The sequence below is a fragment of the Bombus impatiens genome, unplaced genomic scaffold, assembly GCF_000188095.3.
Source record: "Bombus impatiens unplaced genomic scaffold, BIMP_2.2 scf_0487, whole genome shotgun sequence".
Lineage (NCBI taxonomy): Eukaryota > Metazoa > Arthropoda > Insecta > Hymenoptera > Apidae > Bombus > Bombus impatiens.
In genome coordinates, this window is record NT_176906.1 from 497,680 (window position 1) to 508,875 (window position 11,196).

The 11,196-nt window shown below is 34.3% G+C and overlaps 3 protein-coding genes across 6 annotated transcripts; 1 reads left to right on the top strand and 2 right to left on the bottom strand.

Annotated features, from left to right (window-relative positions):
* Positions 1-954: 954 nt before the first annotated feature.
* Positions 955-1,984, bottom strand: LOC100746894. Its single transcript, XM_003490985.4, has 2 exons — positions 1,602-1,984; positions 955-1,257 (listed from the first exon to the last, which is right to left on the bottom strand). Exons 1-2 carry the CDS (start codon positions 1,740-1,742, stop codon positions 1,039-1,041), a joined length of 360 nt encoding a protein of 119 aa, XP_003491033.1. The 5' UTR covers positions 1,743-1,984; the 3' UTR covers positions 955-1,038.
* A 2,679-nt stretch (positions 1,985-4,663) lies between these two features.
* On the bottom strand, positions 4,664-7,679 carry LOC100747015. The gene is made up of 2 exons (XM_012387802.3): positions 5,641-7,679; positions 4,664-5,543 (listed from the first exon to the last, which is right to left on the bottom strand). Exons 1-2 carry the CDS (start codon positions 7,321-7,323, stop codon positions 5,349-5,351), a joined length of 1,878 nt encoding a protein of 625 aa, XP_012243225.1. The 5' UTR covers positions 7,324-7,679; the 3' UTR covers positions 4,664-5,348.
* Positions 7,680-7,785: 106 nt separating this feature from the next.
* Positions 7,786-11,132, top strand: LOC100747134. 4 transcript variants are annotated; one of them, XM_024368932.2, is made up of 7 exons: positions 7,786-7,981; positions 8,621-8,851; positions 9,256-9,610; positions 9,716-10,301; positions 10,371-10,444; positions 10,518-10,674; positions 10,788-11,131. In XM_024368932.2, the coding sequence occupies exons 2-7, from the start codon at positions 8,826-8,828 to the stop codon at positions 10,910-10,912; spliced, it is 1,323 nt and encodes a 440-aa protein (XP_024224700.1). In that variant the 5' UTR covers positions 7,786-7,981; positions 8,621-8,825; the 3' UTR covers positions 10,913-11,131. The 4 variants fall into 4 exon arrangements, with proteins under 4 accessions (XP_024224700.1, XP_024224701.1, XP_033177662.1 ...); XM_033321771.1 differs by lacking the exon at positions 7,786-7,981 and adding an exon at positions 8,361-8,548; XM_024368933.2 differs by lacking the exon at positions 8,621-8,851 and having other exon boundaries at positions 7,804-7,981; positions 10,788-11,132.
* The last annotated feature ends 64 nt before the right edge of the window (positions 11,133-11,196 follow it).

Here is an 11,196-nt window from a genome sequence, read left to right on the forward strand (position 1 = left end):
GACCTCGACGCCGACATCGGTAACAGCGCGACCTCGGCGTCGGCGTCGGCGTCGTGATGCTCCACCACCCGATCTCGATCGCGTGTTTAACCGTGCCCACGCGAGCTCTCTGATTCTAGCTCGATCCACCAGAGATCAGGGATAGTTATTCGCATCGAATACCGTTATTTCGCTAGCACCGTAAACCTAGTTTCACCGATTAACCACGCCAGTTAACGGCTCTCGTGATAACATTTGCCATGTACCTATATCACGTAATTTACGAGAGTCGAACTTTCAAGCTATCGAGAAATGTCTCATCGTATCGCGGTTTATCGCGTTGTACATATTTATGGCAAAACAAATCTCCTGATCACTTTCTATAGATTTTGTTTATAATTTGTGGATAGCGTGATTAAAATATTTATGAAAATGAAGAAGTCAACAGAAGGAGACTCGTATATGTATATTATTTCCCTTTATGTAGGTTTATGTAGGTATATTGTAGTCATCGAAAGTAAAATTGAGTTAGATTCCAAAATCCTCGGCTAATGTCAGATGTCTTGTTTCACCTGTAGAGTATAATGTAATAGAATTCTCAAACAAATATCTTCCTTGCAATTACTCGGTAAAGCAGGGAGTTCCGCATTATTTCGTGCACGTAGGGAAAAAATATTTCTGCCGATTCATTAATCGTTCAACTTGTCGTTGGAGGAAATCTGTGGCTGGTACCCTTAACATAATGGTTTCTCGATCTTCGTATACCTTCGTGGAAAACTTTTATCTGAGCCAATCATTTCAGTCACGACATTTAAGCTTCACGAAACAAACCACGGCAACTCGGAGATTTACGATCAACCAGTGTCATCGAACCGAAAGCAACTATTCGAGACAGTTATTGTTTTCTCAACACAAATTATTTATAATCTTACGGCAATAATAGTGCGACAGAAAACTTTAAAAAATAATAATAAATTTAACGGGAACAAAATTTTATTAAATTTCTACAGTCACAAATGCCATCAACAATACAATCATAGAAGATTATTGTTAAAAAAATTATAATAAATTAATGTTATTTGTTCGATGTGGTTTTCCATAAACGTAGACTCGGTAATGAAATCCTCGGGAGTGTTTCGACCTGAACTTAATTTTAATGAAATTATATCCTATCCCACCGGATGTCACCCACATAGCTCCGTTGTTCTCGTCAGATAGGGAATCTACTCCTATACATGTGATCGTCACATCGGCTGGTCCATAGTCTGCTTCCACTTCCTGTAGGCGAATAATGCAAATCACTATTAAAAGTCTCCTTTTATATCTTCAAAACTGTTTATATCTTTTTGTTTACATCCATTTTAATTTCTTAAATCTGTTTAAACATGAAACTTATCGGGGAGAAGATAATGATAAAATAATGAAGTAATAAAATAGCGCGAAAGGGCACGCGAAATCTCACTGGTAATAATCACGAAACGTAAATTAAAAATAATATCATTTGATACAATTTCAGTAAAGGATCAGTTTCTCTCAATCTGAACTTTGACAAGCGTCAATGATGCTCGTGTGTCATAGATGTCTGGTCATCGACATCACCTTGAATTATATGTAGTACGTACTTGATATGCACCGATTCTGTACGATCTTCTGACGTCGTAGTCCCAGATAAGTTGCTCATCTGTCCCTCGTTGACACTGCTCGTTTCTGTAGGCGACAACGACCAGTAGGTTGAACAAGAGAAAAAACACGACAGATCTCATCCTCTTGTTACCAGATTTAGTCAATTACAACTGGATAGATAGTGATCAATGGAAAAAACACCGCTTGACTAATGAAACACGGCAATTGTGTTGTCAATTGTTCGATTTAAACATCAACAACAGATGGAAAATACAATTTATTATCGAACAGACCAATGCTGCGTATAGAACTAACAACCAGACTGTATTAATAGCCGACCATCGATACACCGAAAGTTCCCCCTTCTGGTTACGATATGTATTTACTCTCGTTGCACTCTGCCGGACGCTTCTTCGCAGAGATTAGATTACAACCGTGGTATCTTATATCGTATTCCTCGCTTCTGTTATTTCGACTAACTCCATCGACCGGTTTCTACCACCGTGATTCAATTACGATTCAATGTACCTTCGATGATATCAGTAATTATACCAACTTTTTATTTGCTTTCTCAAAGTAATTTAGTCTTTTTCTAACAAGCGTTGCAAGAAAAAATTGAAAAAAAAGACTAAAGTGCATCTATTGGAAAATATACCCATGTTTACATTAGCATGAAAATCGAACCACCGCGAGTTCGTGCGCTTTAAGTAGTATAATCTTGTAATAGCCAGACGTTACAGTGAGTTTCACGTTGCTTTAAGAATAAAGCGGAAACTTTGGCACTTATTTAAAACATGTTGAATATGTAAACTTCTTTAGATAATTTTTAACCTTCGTTGAGGACCAATACACTTAGACTGCTTATTGTTGATTTGGTTGATCGTGTATTGTATTGCCAAAGAAAATTCATAGAAATTGTATGTTATATTATTATTTAAATTCCTTCTGCAAACAATTAAAAAACAGACAATGCAAATTTTAAAAAATGTGTGTATCAAAAGATATCGCTGAAGTAAAGGATTGTTCTCGCATAAGAAGCGTATCGATGCGTTAAACGTTCTTGCCACTACGAAATTAGCGGTAAGGTGTAAGTTGTGGCAGTAAACGGACCATTGGTATGCGAGTCAGGTGAATCTGTTCTCACAGTGCCGTACCTGGAACCATGTGGTACGCATTACCTAAGAAAATGACTTTCCTTATTCCTGGTCAAATCAAGCTAAGAGCTTTCAAGCTTCCTTCTACCATACCTTTCATCTATAACGCGGCCACAAACAAACACTTTAATGGAAAAAACGTGAGAATAGTTGTTGGACTGAGCAATTATTAAACGACTCTGAAGTCTTCTTTCGCAGTCCAATACCTTTTATTACTTTCCTACTTTTTCGAAATCGAGAGTTAACGTATGCAATACTAAATAAGTCGGACAGTCGTAAACAAAAAATAATCAAAGTCGTTAATTCTGAGAAATCAAAATCGTATGACGAATTCTTACAAGATATTATACAGGCAATCGTGTACATAATTGATAAATCGGTGATTTTACTGTTGAAACGAAAGAGAGAGAATCGTGATAATCGTAAGCCTGTCCTCGGATAACAGGGGTCGACAGCAAAACAAAAATTGGACAACTTGTTTAAAAAATAAGCCATTACGAATCATCACTTTTTTCTCCATGAAATCAGATTAAATGAGGCTTGGTGACAGTTCGATCTGTCTATTCTGGATATTTAATATCTGAAAATTATTTTGGGAATGAAAAGTACTCTGTTTCATTTTTCTGGAAAAATATACGTATTTTATATGGTTTTTTATGTTCTTCGCAAGCTTTCTATTAAATCTTCCCTCTGAATGCCGAACAACTTCGCAGTTTGAGTTCATCGCATGTGTAAGATGCAATTAGAGTCCACATCAATTTTGACAAATAAGCAATTTTCCTTGTATACTGTCTCCAAATGAAATGTAAACAAAAAATAAGGTGGTCCGCGTATTGATTTATTTCACCGGCCGTCGTCAAGGAACTGCATTTCGATATTATCGCATGATAAGATTGCGTTACACATTTGGTCGCTCCGTTTTTCGATCTTCACCTTTCATCCCGTGTTATCATGAAAACAACCCCTATTTTACCTGTATGATCTATCAATGATATTTACGATCATTATTAATCCCCCGTCACATTCTTGTGTAAGGAAAATGTCATGCGATCACGGAAATCTACTTTGACCTAAACATACAATAGCATGCTCGAGTATAAATCTCACATGACAGATATCCTTACCTTTATTTTATCGTTTGACAAATATAAAAGTTCGAGTAAAACTGATTCTACTCGATGAATTTCCTAATTCAAACTTTAATTGTAAGCATCTGAAAAAAATGCTAATTAACTTCTTATCGTGTAAGTTTTAGATAAAGAGAAGGAAAAAGGGTCAGAGAGAAAGAGAGAAAGAGAGAGAGAGAAATTAGTAACAAAATTACATGTTCATTCAGACAGTTGACAACAGCTGAAGATAAAAATTTGCTGGGAAGGAAGAAAGAAAAAATGACGAGAGAGAAAAGAAGAAAACCAGATGGGTGATAATACCGACAGCATCTCTCGAACCGGTGACCCTTGCCTTTCAAAGTCCGTTAAGTGCCCTCCGGGTCATTCGTATATATAACGAATTATTTACTGCTTCAGCAATGCAATCGAGCAATCCGATTAATCTTGCTCGTACACTGGTCAAGAACTTGTTTGTTGTTATTGCTGAATCAGATACGTACGTTCATGCATTGATCGATGAGTGTCTATGGACAATGCGTTGATCGATCACTCTAAGGCGATAGTTTCGATATCTACTGAACTTTGATATAAGTTTATATTACGTCAACAATACGTAACCGAGATTGTCTCTTACTTCATAGAATTAGTTTCTTGTTTTCCAAACATGCCAATGACTTAAAAGTTTGAGTATGAAATTAATAAAAGGAAGGTTACGTATTTCGACTATTTTTGATGCAGAGTTTATGTTGTTTAATTGTCGATAAATGAAAAATAATTTTAATGCGTTATATTAAAAAATATTCCGTTCTGAACAACTTTTATTGATACGTTCGTTATTTTCATAATGTGCTCACGAGTATTTACACAAATTTTAGTTAATTCGACTCCTTATAAAATATGAAATACTATAAATATACAGAAATTCTGCAGCATCTCGGTATTCGTCGAGAAATAGAAAAAGTTTGTAAACCAACCCGCTCTTGAATGAGAATCGTCGCAACATCCTCTTATCCGCTTAGTATGAATAATAGGTCAATTAACATTATTTATAATTTATCGAGTTTGATGTAACAATGTGTAATGAATGAAATATAAAATATAAAATATATTAATAGTGTTTATATGTAGGTATGCGCACATGCTTATTTACTAGATAAAGTTCACCGTTGAATCATCGGTGCTGAGAAATAAAAAAAGAAATTCGAGAAAAGATATGTGTGTCCACTGTACACGCAATATAATTGTACATTTGCGAAACACGGAATTTTCACTTAATTTTCTCAGCACTATAGCAGTCTATGAAGATAGGAACATACGTTAAATCGCAGCGCGCAAAAGTGGTTTGTCTAACAGCAACGGCACGTGATTCGAACGTGTATATTTTCTTCTGCTTGTTCATTTTTTTCTTTTTTAATTCACATCCACTTTGTTTGTGATTTCAGCAGTATTTATTATCGATAAAGATGAACTTGACCTTTGAAATCTATAGATTTCCCGCACGAATCCCCCCTTCCCTTGTATCGTTCGGTTCGATTTTTCTATTTTCAAGCACAGGAATTCGTTCGTTCAATCCGTATCTCCAAATACTGGCTGCCTTCGTGAAATCGCTTGAAATCATACAGGCTCGTTTCTCAACCATTCCATTCTGTTTTCTTTTACTCTGACTCCATTTACGCGACTGCTTTAAAAAATGGACTTTATTAGTGTTCATTAAGGTAGAGTTCGCTAAATTTCAGCTAAAATTACTGCACTACCGCCAATGGTGGATGTTGTACCGGCTGTGCTCGAATTATACCTGCAAGGCGTCTGAATGGTAATTGAAGATGATAGTAGGCACAATATGGCAGTGGGTCCCAATAAGCGAAAAGAGCTTCTCGTTTGTCGAGTACAGTGCCCAACAGATGAGGAACGGTCTCTCCCGCTGATCTTTTCAGTGCATAAGATACTCCATTCGGTAGCAAATGCCTGTCCGACGTAGTCAAGACTCCTGAATTTTGTCTGGAGAAGTGTCTACAGGGTTTCCATACCAATCGAGGATGAATTCCCGTGTGACAGATGTAGGGTAAGCTAACGCCTACTCGACAGCCGATTGGCACTAGTTCTCCTTCTTCCGTTACGGCTAATCTGAAGCTCAAGTGCCCGTTGATCCTGGTGCTAAACAACCGAACGAAAAATCTGTCGAGCCACTCCATTATTTCCGGATGTTCTTCAGGTATCAAGCCTCGCTCTTCGTCCACCAAGCAAGTCACGTTGGCCACGATCTTCGACTCCTTCACCGTAGTGCAAGTAATATAGTGTCTGTCGCCAGGGTCACGTATTACTATACAAGGTTTACTTTCGCTAATCTCGTACTGCTGGTTTCTGAATTCCCTTATAGTCGGAGGCAGTATCATCTTGCTTCGATCTCTCATTCCGACTGGTCCTGCAGCTAGCATCAAGTATCTTCCAGTGGAAAACGCATTCTGTTCGTACATTCTCGAAACATCTTGTATAGAGCGTAAAACGACATGACAGGGGGTCGGTAAACCTAATGTTTGACATCTTTGCAAAAGTTCCAAGGGATCGTCCAGAGTTGTCACTTCACTGGCACCAGGCACAAAACACTCACAACCCATTATTTCCAGGTAAGGTTTTGCCAAGGCATCATAGTAGGCCGTGTTACTAGCACTCACCGGAATATAATAAACAGCCTTCTCTCTTTGGACAATGTCTTTTAACGCTTTGATGTACTCGATCGCGTTTCCAGGTCCTGGTTTCGGAATTGTGTAGAATTTGGAGCACGCAGTTGAGAACTTGGCCAAGCTGAATAAACCCTCCAACTCGCAGATCACTACTCTAGCGCCGGCTTTGTAGAAGTTTCGTGCTAGGTGAACTGTTTGCACCGTGCTTCCACCGCTAATAAGAACGCAGCGTTTAGTACGAGTCCTCTCCGAAACCGGGATATAGAGCACGGTCAGGAACCATTTGAAAGTGGTCAAGGGAAATTGGAAAATTAGCCATAGCATGTAAACCCAAATGGATGCTCCGAGTGCTGGCGCCCAGATCGCATAAGTTATTACGCAGATGATACCTTGAAGTACTACGTATAACATGTCTACGTACACGGACAAAATTTTCAGTAGCAACGAGTCATTTCGATTATGATCCTGTCCTTGTGTTGGCTGAGCTTGATAGTTTAACTGTAACCTCTGTTGGTGTTGTTGATGTTGCTGCTGTCGTTTCGGTGAAAATATCACAGTAGGTGTGCCCGAATTGTTCGATGACTGGGAGATGTTCGATGCATTGGAATGATTAGAAACATTCGATACGGATCGTTTCAAAGTAGATATCGGTGATATCAAAGGCGGCGACGTAGACAATGGTGAACTAGGTATCGGAGGAGATACGCTATTGCTCCTGGAAATCGGTGGACTCGAGGACCAAAACCTCGAAACGTTCTCACTGGTACAGGCTGGCATTGTTAATTTTTTTCTCTTACTTCCTTGTGATTATAATCGAGTATAAAGGAATCAGAGTCAGTCCCACTTCACCTCGAATATAAATTTTCTTTTAAAAAACGAATTCATAGTTCGATCTTGAGAAGAACGATTTAAACTTTATTCTCTAAGTAAAGAAACATCAGTAAAAGATTAATTGTTTTCGATGTATGACTTGAGAGACGAGTAAGTGTGATTATTGGCAAAAAGTCCAGTCGAAAGAGAACTTATACGAGGCACGTGTATGTTACTCGCGAAGCGAACACTGATCCTTTAGCTCAAATTTTTCGTGTAATTTGTCAACGAATTTGCCGGTATGCACACACAGCTTTAACTGAGGCCGGTCCTCTGGTCTCTTGGTCTCTTATGCGCTCTGCATCTCGGACGCACTATGAACCGAGGTCTTATCTAATCGTGCAGCCTCAGACATCGCGACTAAAAGAAGGAATCGAGTCCTCACTCTGATCAGCGTCTCGTCATATATTTTCATTTTTTCTTTTTTCTTCTTTTTTTTGTTATTGTTACTACAAAATTACATTAAGAACAGTTGAGTAAATAATAATTGTGGGGAAATATAGCGATTAAACAACTAGAAAAAAATTTATAAACATATTAGAAAAAGAAGAACGATGGTTATCAGGTATTTATAAAATATTAACACATGTATTTTATATTCCTTTTTCTATTACATATCCTTTAACAATAATTTACCTATTATTTTATGTTTAAAATTTTATTCCGGCGTAGGATGATGTGTAAGCTATACACGAGAATTAAAATTATTGTAACCTTTTCAATGTGTTAATTATATAAAATTATTTATACAATTGATTATATCATAAATAAGATGATGTAATATATAAAAATAATGATGGATCACGATATTAGTATGACAAGCTGAAAATTTCTTTTTTAATAAATTTGAATTTTTATCAGGTATTTATCAAAAATTTGTATTTTCTCTTTTCAATACACTGTTTATTTTTATTATCTCAATTACATTCACAACTTGTAACACAGTCGTTATTATTGTTTGCGTTCCATATACTATATATATAAGTACAAATAAATAAGTACAAAGCCGGTTTTAGTGCCAAGTTGGGTTTCAAAAGATATTGTATGACACTGATACATCTTTTTACTGAAATTTTAATTAATAATATATATAATATGTATATTACACTATGTATTATTCGAATAAAATTTTGTAAGACTAGGTATCTAAGATAGATAAGGTTAAATAAGGAATTAAAATATAATAAATCATTGTTTGTTCAAGAAAAATGAAACGATGAAAAGCAATCACTAAAGGCAAAACAGTACTTTCACCATTCCTCTACGTCTATGGTCAGAAGAATTTAAATGCGAGTAAACTGTCAACCGTCAACACGAACGTCAGGTTACATTGAATACACGACTATGTTTGAATATTAACTCTCTTCATCAAATAATTTTAGCCGTGTTTAATATTTCCACTTCATAAAATGTCACAAACACCAAAAGCCAAAAAGTAAGGAATTTCTTTATTTTAATTTCTCTTAGTTAAATATTTGAAATATAAATTTGATACGAATTTGACATTCATACGTTTAAAATGTTTGCTATTTTGATTTAAATTGAAGTACTTAGGTATGATTCTGATATAAAAAATATAATAATTCTTTTAGTAGTATTTGTTTATTGTATTGGACTTTCATCTGCTACAATCTTAAAATTAGATAACAATTTAGTAATAATTATCATACTTATTTCTGTTATTGACATATTTTCTTATAGTTTATTTCTTCTATTTATGCATAAAGAATAAATTTAAAACACTATAGAATGTTTAAGCCCCTTTAAGGTTTTCATTTATCCTTTTTTTGTTTCTTATAAATTTCTTATTTGAGTGAGAAAATTTTGTTTCTTTTTCAGAGAAACGAAAAGTGCTGGGACTCAAACCAGTAAAACTAATACTGTGTTAGAAATAGCAAATTTGCAAGAACAAGTAAAGCTTCTTACAATTGAAGTTCAGCATTTAAGGAAATATATTTTTGAAACTCCTGAAACAGTTAAAAAATCTAGAACCCCAAGTCCAGTAAATATTAATAATGTAGATGAATTTAATCAAACAGTACAAAATCAAAGTGCATGGAAAAAGAATACAAAGATAATACAGCATGGTTGTAGTTGTAAAACAAAATGTTCTTCTAAAATTTGTGGTTGTGTAAAAAAAAATATTCAATGTACAGAATGGTGTAAATGTAATAATAACATTTGTGTTAATCAGGTAAATAATTATTTCTTTTCATTCTTCTTTCTTGATTAATGTATAGAACTTCTGTTATTATATATTCTATATATTATATATTAAATTAAATATATGATTTTCTAGAAACATGAAAACATAGATCAAAACAAAGAAAATTTAGAATATAATGAATTAACACAAAAAAACATAGAAAAACCACAAAAAGAAAATAAACATATATTAAATGTTAATGTACATAAAAGTCTGTTTAGTCCAGATGTAACAATGCAGGAAACAGAACCTAATGTGGAGCGATTTAGATCTACATCTGTATACTTTGGCAATCCAAAAAGATTAACATTTCAGACGTCAGATGATGAACAGCAACCGAAAGACAAAGATAGAAAATCAAAAAATAAAACTACTCAAAAAAAGAAAAATAGTATCAGGAAAAACAATCTTAAAGTAAATAACTCTGAGACTAATCAAAGGCATAGATCTACTTCTAATAAAGACATACGAAGATTAGATAATATAAAAATAGAGAAGTATGCATTAAGAAAATGTATCTCTAGCGATATTCAGACAAACGAGGAATTTAAACAAATAAGCAAATGTAAAATTAATTATGTTCAAAACATAAAACATGGTATGGTATCTCTGAGGCGTCCTCAGCAAAGATCTAAAAAAGTTGAAGAAATAGCAACCAGCAGTACTATTGATTCAAAAGGTAAGAAATTCATTCAAAACATGAAATTATAATTCTGCATAATTATTCAATTAAAAATTATGTTTACAGAGGAAACAGATTCTCCATCAATAGAAAATAATACAGAAGAAATGATAAAAAATAAATCACTTGACATACACCAGGTATTGCACTTAATTAATATATATAATTAATTCAATAGATATACTATTAAACATGGTTTTTTTATTTCTTTAGGACACTAATGATGATTTTGATCCTATGAAACCTAAACGTGAACTAGCTAGAACACCAGTTCGTGATAATAGCATAGAAACAGTACTTTGTAATACTATTGATAAGTCATTGGCCACGTCCATTATTTCCACAGAAGAAGAACCTGTCATTCCTGCAGGTAAGTAATCTTGTCACCTAGTCTATAAAATATTGACAGTTCCATTCACTTCTATCAATATTAGATATAACAATATATATATGGAATTAAATACTTTACTTCTGTTGTTTTAGAATTCAACTATGCCCAAGTGGATTGGGAAAAATATCAAGCTCAGCTTATTGCATGTAATAAATGTCATAGAAAGTTCCATCCATTCAGAATTAAGAAACATGAATCCTGCTGTAAAAAAATGTGATCTGTAATTTTGACATATGGATATGTTTTCAATTTTTATATTAAAATTTGCAGTATAAGTAAACAACATATAATTTTTTATATTTACAAATATTAGACAGGTTTGATAATAAAATAAATTTCTTACAACTTTGGCCCATTTAATATAATTCTACTATCAGAATCTATTATACAATGTCTTTCAAATATCAACTAACAGTACAATAAAACTACCTACATACAATATTTTATATATATATATATTATATATATATAATATATATTATATAATATATATATATATAA